The sequence below is a fragment of the Leptodactylus fuscus genome, chromosome 7 (genome assembly GCF_031893055.1).
Source record: "Leptodactylus fuscus isolate aLepFus1 chromosome 7, aLepFus1.hap2, whole genome shotgun sequence".
NCBI classification, from domain to species: Eukaryota; Metazoa; Chordata; class Amphibia; order Anura; family Leptodactylidae; genus Leptodactylus; species Leptodactylus fuscus.
In genome coordinates, this window is record NC_134271.1 from 84,287,658 (window position 1) to 84,300,255 (window position 12,598).

The 12,598-nt window shown below is 44.3% G+C and overlaps 1 protein-coding gene across 1 annotated transcript; it reads left to right on the forward strand.

The window, feature by feature from the left end:
* The first annotated feature begins 1,130 nt into the window (after window positions 1-1,130).
* CALM1 (calmodulin 1) lies at window positions 1,131-8,569 on the forward strand. The gene is made up of 6 exons (XM_075282376.1): window positions 1,131-1,280; window positions 3,215-3,245; window positions 4,420-4,563; window positions 5,383-5,489; window positions 5,601-5,736; window positions 6,229-8,569. The coding sequence occupies exons 1-6, from the start codon at window positions 1,278-1,280 to the stop codon at window positions 6,255-6,257; spliced, it is 450 nt and encodes a 149-aa protein (XP_075138477.1). The 5' UTR covers window positions 1,131-1,277; the 3' UTR covers window positions 6,258-8,569.
* The last annotated feature ends 4,029 nt before the right edge of the window (window positions 8,570-12,598 follow it).

A 12,598-nucleotide genomic window follows, 5' to 3' on the forward strand; every position in this document is an offset into this window, starting at 1 on the left:
CAGTCAGGTGTACAGGAGTCACCGAGTTTTAGTGGGTGCAGTCAGAGGTCTGGGAGTCTCAGGGGCTACAATGTGATGTAGTTAGGAGGACTCAGTGGGTGCAGTCAATGGCCTATGGATCTCCATGGGTGTTTTAAGGTGTAATCAGAAATCTGAGGGTCACAGTGGGTGTAGTGTGATGCATTCAGGGAGACTCAGTGGGTGTAATTAGGGATTTGTAAGTATCAGGGGTGTATTATAGTGTGGTCTAGGAATTTCAGCAGCTGTGGTGTGGTCAGAGGTCTGCAGGTCTCAGTGGCTGGAGTGTGGTGTGGTTGGAGTTCTGTAAATCTCAGTGGGTGTGGTCTGAGGGAATCAGTGGGTGCAGTGTGGTGTGCTCAGGGGTCTGGGGGAATCAGTGGGTGCAGTGTGGTGTAGCCAAAGGTCTGGGGAAATTAGTGGGTGTAGTCTGGGGTCTCACTGGGTGCAGTTTGGTTTGGTCACAGTTCTGCAGGCCTCAGTGGGTGCAGTCAAGTGTCTGGGGGAATCTGTGGGTGTAGTTAGGGGTCTCAGTGGGTGTGGTCAGAGGTCTTCAGTTCTCAGTGACCACAGTGTAGTGTAGTCAGGGGGTCTCATTGGGTGCAGTGTGGTGTGGCCAGAGGTCTGCGGGTCTCAGTGGCTGCAGTGTGTCATAGTCAGGGGTCTTGGGGAATCAGTTGGTAAAGTCAGGGGTCTGGGGGTCTCAGAGGGTGCATTGTGGTGTGGTTAGAGGTCTGCAGGTCTCAGTGACTGCAGTGTAGCGTAGTCAGAAGTCTGGGGGTCTCAGTGGGTATAGTCATGGGTCTGGTGGGTGCAGGGTGGTGTAGCCAGGGGGTCTGAGTGGCTGCAGTGTGGTATAGCCAGAGGCTCTCAAAGGCTGTAGTCATGGCTCTGGGGGTCTCAGTGGGTGCAGTGTGGCGTGGTCAGAGGTCTGCAGGTCTCACTGGCTGCAGTGTGGTGTATTCAAGGAGTTCCCTCAGTGACAGGACGAGAGAATTGAGGCACAGTCCTTGTTGAATCTGGTAGCTCCGCCCCCTCATTCCTCGGCAGTGACAGGAACCAGGGGCGTGCTTTAGGGCGTGTTGTGTGCCGCAGTCCCGGCTCCCAGGCGGTGTGTGGCAGTTGGCGGAGGGATACGCTCTTATAAAGCGCTGCGGCTTAACCACACACCCCCAGCACTCTGTGGAGCTCAGTGCGCTGTGTGGACCGTCCTCAGCATCTCCTGTCACACGGATACCTAATCCTCCCTCTTTGCCGCCATGGTATGTAACCGGCTCCCGGCGTCTCCCTATGACCACCGGGCCTGCACCAATGCTGTACACTAGCGGGCTCCGCTTCACTGTGCTGCTTTCCCCCGGCTTATTCTGGTTGACAGCGGCGGGCCGGCTGCGAGGCACTTCTCCTGGGGGCGGAGCTCCGGGTTGCGGGCGTTGTGGCTCCTGCGCGCTTCCGCAGAACCCATCGTGGACGCGCAGCTGCTGCAGAACCTCTTCTATAGCTTTATATCGTTTTCTTATAGTGTTGTTGTAGGTGTGTAGCAGTAGAGTCCAATAGGTCACGTGTTATTGCTGCAATCATTCATTATGTATTGGCAAATGATCAGCAGTCTGTAATCTGTATTGTAATGGTGTGTTCAGCATAGGTCGTTATTCTGGATATTCCTGTGCCTGTCTCTGCTGTCAGTGGTGGCATTGCCTTGTACATGTTCCTGCTCCTCCTGCTGTTTTGCATCTTGAGATTAGCTTTAGGGCAGTGCCAGTTAGTGCTTTACAAGCCCTTGTGGGTGCAGTGATGATCCTGCCACTGAATAGCTGCCTTGTGGTGTCATGGAGGATTGATGATTTGCAGGGCGGCTGCTTGTTGTCACCCTGCAGGGCTCCCTATAATAACTCTGCTGGTGTAATTCATTGCTGGCTCCAGAGATCTTAAATCACCTCCTCAAGGCAGGAATCAAATGGTAATCTTCTTTCACTGGAAGGTTTCCGGATCTCCCCAGCTGTGATCAGGCTGTTATTTTAAGCTTGGCGCTTATGTGGTGTGGTTACAGGTGGCCAAGGTACTTGGGTTACGGTCAAGGCTTCATGCAGTCTTGTGGATGCTCCTGTTTGCGTGAATTTTGCATATTTCCATTTTTGTGGTTTGTGTATGAGCGAGTGCAGTGGCATCTTAGAAGGCATTGCCCTGAAGTGGCCCATTGGGAGCTTTATAGGCTTACATTATGGCTCATTGAAGGGCAATTTGCCAAAACACCACAAGGTATTGTATGTAGTGTAGTTGCTGAGCTCAAGGAGATCTCTTGAATCTGAGGGTAAGCTTAGGATCTTATAGATTTCTATTATCAATAGAATGGTAGCACCTTCCTATGTTGTGGTTGAAGCACCCCCCTTCCCCTTCTTATTTTCTGGGTGGTGTACATGTATGTTCTATCTAACTATATTGATGTAGGACTGGGCTGTGTGCTCCAGAACACATCTGCCAGCCTTGCACTGTCTAGATATGGAAATGACAAGTGATACTTGGCATTACCTAATTAAACATTACTTGTGCCCAGAAATCACATCATAGGGGGGCAGGGCAGCTGAGCTGGGTTACAGGGAGCCATTTATACCAGACATAGAATCCTGTAGCCACTGCTTGGGTGTGCATTACTAGTTAAATGTAAGTTATCTCTAACCAGACATGTGCATTCTCCTGGCAATAAGGTTGGGGGTGGGGGGTTTTGTCCTCACCCAGCCTGCTCATATTGCAAGACTGTGACCACCTGCTTCTGCATCCCTGAGAATTTGGCACTTACCCCTTCTGCAGTGGTAAAATTGCCTCCTTTTTTAATATGGGGAGTAGTTGCAGACACAGTTTGTTTCTATGACACTACAGTGTGTGTGTGTGTGGGGTCTTCTGCTCCACTGTGCATTGGTCGTGTCTATGCCATTGTTGGGGGGGGGTATTGGATTAATTACTTAATGGCAGTGCTGTCGGTGACTTTTGCCCTGCTTTATATTTTGTGCCCTGCAGGTTTATAGTAGTGTAGTTGCCTGTAGGTGTGTGGTGCAGTGGTTTTATGCGGGAGGGAGGGGGGTGCCAACTAATCATGATTATATATAACATTTCCGGTTAATGTCGATCATCCTGCATTGTAGCATTATATCACAACTGTCACTAATGATTTTTTTTTTTTTTTTTTTTTCCCCCTGTTTAGGCCGATCAGCTGACTGAAGAGCAGATTGCTGGTGAGTAATTGCTTTTTCCAGCGAGCGGGGTAATTTGGTTTGCAGGCTGTTCAGTTGCTTGTTATCCGGCTATGACTAAGCTTGTTTAAAAAGCGGAGTCTGTCTGTCATCCATCATGGCTTCCAGTCCTTGTTCTGCCGGCTACTATTCAGCACATAAATCCAAGCGTGCTACTGCATGAGGGGAGGGTTTGTGTCATTTCTTGACACTGCCTGCACAGAGTCAGGGCTCTCTCAATGCTCTGAAACTTTCCACCCAGTACAATTTCACAAATAATATGTGCAACTGAGGATCTGCAGCTAATGTTGCAGGGACTGTTGACCTATATATATAATAATTTTACCTATTACCTAATTTAACCTATATATATATATATAAAATTTTATTTTTTTTGCTGTTCCTATTAGCACCAACCTATTACATAATCTGTACACACATCATTGGTTGCTTACCCTCAGGAGCTCACAATCTAATCTTATTGTCTTTCACTATGGGTCTTGGTTAATGGGAAACAAATTAACCTATCATATATTTGAAGTGGAGGAAGCAAAATGAGAACCTAGTGTAAATGCATGAGAATATAAACACTGCATGTGGAAGTGGTTCCTGGTGCTATTAACACTCGGGACCCTAATGCATTTAGCCAGTCTTTAGTCAGTACTATCCCCTAAGCCCCTGGTGTTGACTATGTATAGAGCAGGCCAAACACTCCCATCTGAATTTTGCTTTTGTGTGGCTCAGTTTATTGGTACTGCTGCCCCCAGTCTTGTAGGCCACCTGCACAGTAATCTGTTATTTGTTTTTCATTGCATTAATCCATTAAATCCCCGAGTGTGCCGATTTCTTACTGGTTTTCATCTAGGTCTATAGGCTTAAGTTATGTAAACTTTGGCAGTAATGTAGGAAGCTTCAGCAGCAGTCATCTAGGAATCATGTGGCTTGTGGAGACTTGTCAGATCTGCAGATTCAGCATAAATCTTCATACTTTCTGTGACATCTTGTAATGTTGCAGGTCCTGCTAAAATTGAGTATTTGCACTAACTTGTCAGCACGTGTAGGTGAAGGCTCACTTCCTATGGAAGTTTCAGGGTCTGGATTCAGATTTGTTTGAAGGTAGAATAGCATTAAGTAAATGATCTGCACAGAATTTAAGTTTTTGTTTTTCTTTTTTCAGAATTCAAGGAGGCTTTCTCCTTATTCGATAAAGATGGGGATGGCACAATTACCACTAAGGAATTGGGCACAGTCATGCGGTCTCTTGGCCAGAACCCCACAGAGGCAGAGTTGCAGGACATGATCAATGAAGTAGATGCTGACGGTAAGTGGCTTCTTAATGGTGAACTCTTAAATAGCTGATATTCAGATAATATTTTTGCCTCTTATAGTCCGGAGTTTGACATGTAACAGTCTTAAATATAGAACATGCTTTGCATGCTGGGATTCTTTGGGTTAGATTTGGGTGGGAGGGAGAAGATGTCATGTATCCTTCTCTCTGTTATATAAAGCACATCATTTTGCAGACTGAACACTGTTTGTGGCATTTTGACTGCCTGGTGTCTTTAGGCTTCTGGTTTCTATTAAACAGAAGCGTGTTGGTGAATGGGCTTTTCCTGATGGTTAAAGCTTCGTGTGCTGGCTATGATGTCCTGATAGCTCTAGGAATAATGTCACAAGGTATGCTCCTAGCGTACCAAGGAATTCTTCTGGGGACATAAGCACTCTGCTCTTAATCATAGTGCATTAACACTGCTCAAGTGTTGGCCTGCAGCCAGTGTCCTGCAGTGCTGACAGCCACAAGTGTGGTGTAGTTTGCAGCGGACATCACTCCCAGAGGAATTGAATGCATACGCCGCCTTAGCTAAGAAGTATCTTGTAGATGAAGCAAGCTGAGAATACTCTGAAGTGCCATACAGGCTTTCAGTGGGAGACATTACCTTAGTCAGTCGTGGAGCAGAAGGTAACCTGTTCTATGCAAGCTGCAGACATGGGTGTTGTCACTTGGAGTAAGCAAGCTTGGGTATTTCCTCAGGTGTTAGATCTTCAAGCACTTCCCAATTGCAAGGCTGCTTGTACCCCTATCCAGTTAGGCGGTTGACCTCTAAAATGCCTGCAGTGCTTTCATAGCTTTGTTTTCTAGGTAATGGCACCATTGACTTTCCTGAATTTCTGACTATGATGGCAAGAAAAATGAAGGACACAGATAGCGAAGAAGAAATCCGTGAAGCATTCAGAGTGTTTGACAAGGTAACGGATCATGAACTTGTTGGTGCTCAGTCTACACCTAGTGCCAAAGCTGCCTAGTCCCAATCTGAACGTGTTTTATTTTTTTTATTTTATTTATTTATTTTTTTTAAGGATGGGAACGGTTACATCAGCGCAGCAGAGCTCCGTCACGTAATGACTAACCTAGGGGAAAAACTAACAGATGAAGAGGTAGATGAAATGATCAGAGAAGCTGATATAGATGGAGATGGGCAGGTCAACTACGAAGGTAAGAAATGGGATATTGTGTTCATCCATTCACTGCTGCGAGCTGCAGAATGGATTGCTGTGTGGGGATTCCTCAAAGATTCTCCTAGTACAGATTGGTCAACTTGTAGAGCAGTTGTTCATCTTATATCAAGTAACAATGCAGATGACTACCAGTTTGAGGCATTACAGCTCTGCCTCTTGTGAATATAAAACTGCACTATTTCAGATGTCAAAAGCAGATTCATTTCATCTTGGCACAGCCAAACCTTAAAGTCAGTTCAGCTTTTACCAGTGGCTGAGTCTGCAACAAGCAACACTTCATTGCCTGGTCTGTGACTTGTTACCAGGTGGCAGTTCTCCAAAGTGTCTGTCCCTAGCAGGCAATGCAAACAGTGGACTGTCCTGCTGCTCAGCAACAGTCTAGCATCGATGTTACAGATGACTGCCTTGTGAGCTGACAGGACATCTTTGGCCACAGCCCAACTAACATCCTTCATGTTTTTCTTTCTAGAATTCGTACAGATGATGACCGCAAAATGAAGAATTCTCCCTAATGTCCCCTCTAGAAGAATCAAACTGAATCTTTTACTTACCTCTTGCAAAAATGTTCATTTACTCATTCTGTTTCTGTATAGCAAAACTGAATGTCAAGAAATACCTTCTGTCCACAAAACAATCTGCATGTAATGGTTGGTGGTCCTGTCCCCAAAAACGATGAGTTTAAACATCAGTTTTACAGTATCTAAATACTCGTACTACCTTTTAACAACAAGGAAACACTTAGAGGACTCCTTAAGCTCCATTTGCTAATGATTACTCCACTGTTTGGGCTGGCCAGTTTTACATGCATGCAGCTTGACAATTGAGCACAGTCAGACCTTTGTATTTAAAACCAAGAAAAAAAAACACAAAAAAAAAAAAATTGTAAAAGAGAGTCTGCCATCTCTGGTGGATTGTTTCAATTTGTAGTATAAATTGTCATAGCTGGTTTACTCTAAAATTGGTTTATACCTCAGGATGGTATGCAGCAGTATGGGTGAAGGATACAGATGTTGGAAGCCCCCAATATTTGAATGGTTCTTTTGTACCAAGATGACGACACTACCCGAGGATGGCATGTCTGTTCTAATCTCAGTTTAACATTTGTTTGTGCTGCACTTGAGTGAAACGGGTGTTGGGCAGTTACCGTTCACATTTTAAAACAAAATTGTTCACCATTGGGGAGCATCTTTGGACTCTCGTCATTTTTAAAGAAGTGTCTGCGCCAGACTTGGAGACGGCGGTTTCCTATAACTTCTATAGGACTTCAGCACAACGATCAACGAGGCTGTTCAAGGAAAAAAAAAATCTTCTAAATTGTCCATTCCAAGTTGTAAATGCTAGTTTTGGTTTGTTTTGTTTTTGTTTTGTTTTTTTGTTTTTTTTTTGTTTTCCAATAAAAGACCATTAGCGTAATATATAAATTATTTTTTTTTCTGTTGACATTTAATTTATTCATCCATCCATGTACAGAGCGCTTCTCATTGCTTAGCGATCCTCCTAGTTGCATCCTTAATGTCACCCTGTGTAGATCTGGTTTGTAAAGCTTCTGATGGTTAACGGGTTTGATCCTCTGACAGTGAGTGTATATTTTATAAGTGCCGGTTCTTATTGACCTCTAGTCTTAAAGTGTGGCAAAGCTGTTTATATGCATGCACAAAACTGTACTGAAATTATGGCACATTTTGGCTGATTTTAAAAAAAAAATATTTTTTTTTGTAAGCGGAGGAATAAAGGGGTAAATCCTAGGTATACGCCACGGTTGGGTACTTAGTGTTTGGAAGCTGAACTTTTAGAGTGTACATCTGTCTAATAGGGGTGCTTGTGTCTGGTGGGTGAAGCATCCAGGCTGACTCTTGTTTCATTGTCGGCGTTCAGCAGGTGGTATTTGGTTTGAGAAGAAGCAGCCATTTTGAAGGCTGGACTTTGGTTGCAGAGTATAAGCCTTTTGACCATTCCACTTTGGTCTTCAGTGACTGGTTGCTGATTTCTAATTATATATAATTTTTTTTTTTTTTTAATCCTTCAGCCAATGAAAAGGTCTCCTCATCTGTATAGCGGTGTGGCTTTAAAAGGTTGCACTGACTTCTATGAACTTAGATGTGTATGCAGTGGATAATTGTAAAATATTTCAGGCTTTTGGGACTACTGGACTTGTGGGCGGTCATCTTGTGAAGATCATAACAGATTCTGCAATATTTAGCTGCAGCCTTGGCCTGCATAGCTCTGTATACAGCCACAAGCTATATTTCCCCTTACCCACCCCCACCCCTTCCATATCCATCAATATCATGCAGTCAGATTCTGGTAAGAGCTACTTTGGAAAGTCAGCTCTATTTGGCTTCATCCTGGGCACATGCAGGAGTTTGTGTGAGGGGACTGTAATAAATTTTGGCGACTTCATTTCCTGTACTGATTCGTTAATCTCTCCTCCTTGGCACCATTAATATGTTAGGTAGCAGAATGCCAAAGATTAGAACATGCATATGGCATGGTGGTAGAAGACAACTCTTGGTGCACATAGGGAAGGCCAGGGTGAGGCTCTAAACGCATCTCCTGCTTTTCAGTTCCCATCATTGTCATTTCTGGGCCATCAGTGGTGGTGATCATGTGTGGGACAGTGTGGATGTGGCACTCCTCCTGCGCTCATTCTACCATGGCTTGACTGGAAGCTTGTGCTAATTCTGAATCTGTGCTTGCACTTTAGGGAAAAAAAATAAAACAAACACGCTAAGCCTTGAAACAAAAGACCTGGATAGAGTAAATGGCTGTCCTGTATTGCAACTGAAATTAATAAAGCCAAATAAAAACAAGTATCCCTTGTGTTCACTTATTGACTAGCAGTAGGGGCAACTGTGTCATCTCCAAACCAGACCAACACAAGGTTTTTATATATTTAAGGTGAGACCTAGTGCCGCACTGAGGAAGATGCCATGGAACAGGCTCTTCAGAATTTGTCAGGAGAGGAGAAAAGTAAAACCTGCTGGTTTCTCAGGGAAAAAAGTTGAAATGCATTGGTAACACCTACAGCTTTTTTTTTTTTTTTTTTTTTTTTTTTTAATCAGTAGGTTAGGGGCCAGAGATTTCACTGGGGTTCTAAAGGCAAAGGCACATGGGCCATGATTCTCCCACTGCAGTAATTTTTTTTGGGGGGGATCCTATTTTTGGTGACAGGATTGGATGGGAGGGAACCTGTAGCCTGCAAATGTGGTTGAGCTGTTCTTGGATATATTTCATGAGGTTGCAATGCCAGGCACTGCCAATGAACTGTTTTAACCCCTTTAATAAAGCCTTTGCCCAGGATTAATTAAACATGGCTGCTTTCTTCATAATACATTCCCCAAACGGAATACCGAACACGGATTTGAACCAGGCCTTAGTGCTGTTCTAGTTTTAAAATAAAGCATCCCTGTTTTCTTTATAGGAGCAACTCATTTAAAGGGAGTCTGGCAGTAGTAAATTGGTTTCAAACATAACCCCAGTACCTTGTAGATATCACTGTACAGTGTCCGAATGTTTGCATCAAGAGTCATAGAAACAATCTACAGTAGATGAGTTCACACACAGTTTTGGTCAGGATTTTGAGGCAAATCGGCCTCAAAATCCTGACCGAAAAAATAGCTCCCATTGAAATCTATGGGAGCCAGTCAGTTGGAACAAACGGCTGCCGGAAAAAAGAAGCAACATGCTCACGAATCTGCCTAAATACACTCCCGACTAGACCCACTGATTTGGGCCTAATTGGAGTGCTGCACCGGCATCCAGTCGCGGCTATCAATATTTTGGATTGGAACCTGAGGTGGCCTCTGCATCAAATTACGGTCCAAAATACCCTGTCTGAACCTGGCCTAAGACTTACTAGATTGCAGAAGGACCCAGCCTCCTTGCATCATAGTGATCTATGACGTGAGGAGTTACTGCCTGCCCATGGCCTCACTGCCCTTCAAGCTGCAGGACTGGAACCACCTAAGATCACTATGATGTAAGAAGCCCTGAATTGTCATATAGTGTGATGTCATAACCGCCTTTGGCAACAATCATTACCAAGTCCTTGGGGTTCTCTCAAGCTCTCAATAACTTATTACTGAATTGTTTTGTAATAACACATTATAATGCTGTAACAATATACATCATTGAGATCAGTGGAGAACTGGATAACAACAATCTGAATAAGTTTAGGATTGCTTCTCTGTGGATAGACTTTAGAAGGGGTATTGTAGAGAATCTCAGATTTTCACTTTCAGACAATTATGGGGTAACAGTTGAGCTACATCTGTTGTTTGTCACATCATGACCACAACGGTCACAGACTGAACCCCCTTCTGTCTGTGACCATTCTCATTAACGCTAATGTCTTTTGTCAGAAAGCATTCAGGCCCATTATAGCGAATTGACTGGAACCAAGAGATGCAGAAAAAAAATTGTGGCAAGAACATTTTTTTTTCTACCTGCTTTTTTCCTTAGGGAGATAAAAAAAATGGATGGCACATGGACTGAATTTGGAAATATACTAGGATGTACAATGTTTTGCTTTTTTTTTGTTTGGAAGCAGCCGTACCCTGATGTATTAGGAAGATCAGCTAAGCTGTTGGGGTGACATTGTTAAAGGGATTCTACCATTAAACTACCTTTTTTTTTTCTAATGAACACGTCGGAATAGCCTTAAGAAAGGCTATTCGTCTCCTACCTTTAGACGTGGTCTCCGCCACGCCGTTCCGTAGAAATACCGGTTTTAACCAGTATGCAAATGAGCTCTCCGCAGCAAGGACGGCGGGCCCCAGCGCTGAAACACCGATAAGCGCGTCCCCATTGCTGCCCAGAGCTCTTTCCTGTGCTGCCTCCTTCTTCTGCAGCAACTCCGCCTCTTCTGGTTTCTCTTGCTCTTGCAGTTCGATACAGGAGCAAAGAGAGGCCACCCCAAAATGGCCGCCGGCCAGCTCCTATATTGAACTGCAAGAGCGGCTAACCAAAAATGGCCACCGGCCGGCTCCTGTATTGAACTGCAAGAGCGGCTACCCAAAAAATGGCCGGCGGCCATTTTGGGGTGGCCTCTCTATGCTCCTGTATAGAACTACAGTGGAGTTGCTGCAGAAGAAGGAGGCGGCACAGGAAAGAGCTCTCGGGCAGCAATGGGGATGCGCTCATCGGCCTTTCAGCGCTGGGGCCCGCCCTCATTGCTGCGGAGAGCTCATTTGCATACCGGTTAAAACCGGTATTTCTACGGAACGGCGCAGCGGAGACCACGTCTAAAGGTAGGAGACAAATAGCCTTTCTTAAGGCTATTCCGACGTGGTAATTAGAAAAAAAAGTAGTTTAATGGTAGAATCCCTTTAAAGGGTTCTTGACAGTTTCCAATAGCAACCATCAGAATAGTCATTGCTGCATCCTATTACTTCCAGTTATCAGCCATCTCACTATGCAGGGAGGCTGACTATTGTTTGGGGTGTTATTTTTTTGGCAGGGTGAATGACAAGAATTGTACAAAACTGTTTGTCCCCATGATTACTACTTTCTGTCACGTATTTCCAGTGTTGGTAACCTCCAGCACTATTACCATTTCCAGACATCAGTAGTCCCACTGTCATGGGAATTAAAAACAAACAAAAAAAAAAAAACTTGCTAAAATAAATTTTTATACTGGGACATGTCTATAGAAAATACCTGTATGTCATTGATTCCTATGTGGAGACTTATATTTCTGCTTTATCCTCTTTACTGAAGATTTGTCATCAGGTTATTTAGTTTTAGCTGCAGAGTCTGTGTTTAGCTTTCTTTGTAGCCGCTTATATGATCCCATGGATAGAATCCAGAGCAGCCCTGGTGATGCCACCAGATGCTGCCCAATCTGTACACTCCATTGCCTTTTAAGTCCTTGGATTCCCCTCTGCTTGGTGTATCCTGGAGATTCCTACTAATTCATACTGGTTACATCTTATTGAATGAGGGCAGGAATAATTGCTGCACAAGGTTCAAGGTGCACTGTCAGGGATCAGCACCATCTGCCACTAGAGAGGTCAGCGAGTGCTCCAAGAGCATAGAGGATTCATCGTGGTTTAGTTTCTGTGAACTTATTTCAGAGAAACTAGCAAATAGTATAACTACAATATTAGATTTTGTGTAAAACGGCCGGGGATCCACATGCTGCATATTACAGTACCTGCAAAGTGGATGGGATTTTGGTTAATCCCATCCACTCATTGCAGAAAAAAAAATCTGCAAGAAATTCTGCGATTCAAAAATCATTCTGTTTTTGTAAATCACAGCATGTCAATTATCCCTAAAGAAACACTGACGTTTTCCATATAGGTCTAATAGGGACAGAAAGTCCACAAAGGAAAACTGCATGAAAAGCTCTACAGGGGGGGGGGGGGGGGGGGAGTGAAGCTTTTTGGCTGCAGCTCACTACATGGGGCCATAGCTTTACATTATTGGTTTTTGGAGGGAAAAAAAAAAAAGCAAAGATTTAGGGCAAGGAAAGATCTTATAAACTCCATACTCCACTGTCCTGTTTGGTGCTATGCTAATAACCCGAATGCTATCCATGGAGTAGCAGACCATCCCAGTGTCTCCAATATACCATGGACCCAGTAAAAAGTTGATTCCACACTGCTCAAAAAATAAAGGGAACATGAGGCAGTGTCTACAACCCACAGAAGTTCCTTTGGGAAGTGCAGCTCATCTAGTATAGCACATCAATGTGAAGAAGGGTACCTGTGTCTGTCAGCACAGTGTCCATAGCATGGAGCAGATACCAGGAGAAGTGGAGAGGGCCGTAGGAGGGCAACAATCCAGTATCAGGACTGCTACCTACTCCTTTGTGCAAGGAGGAATAGGCAGAGTAG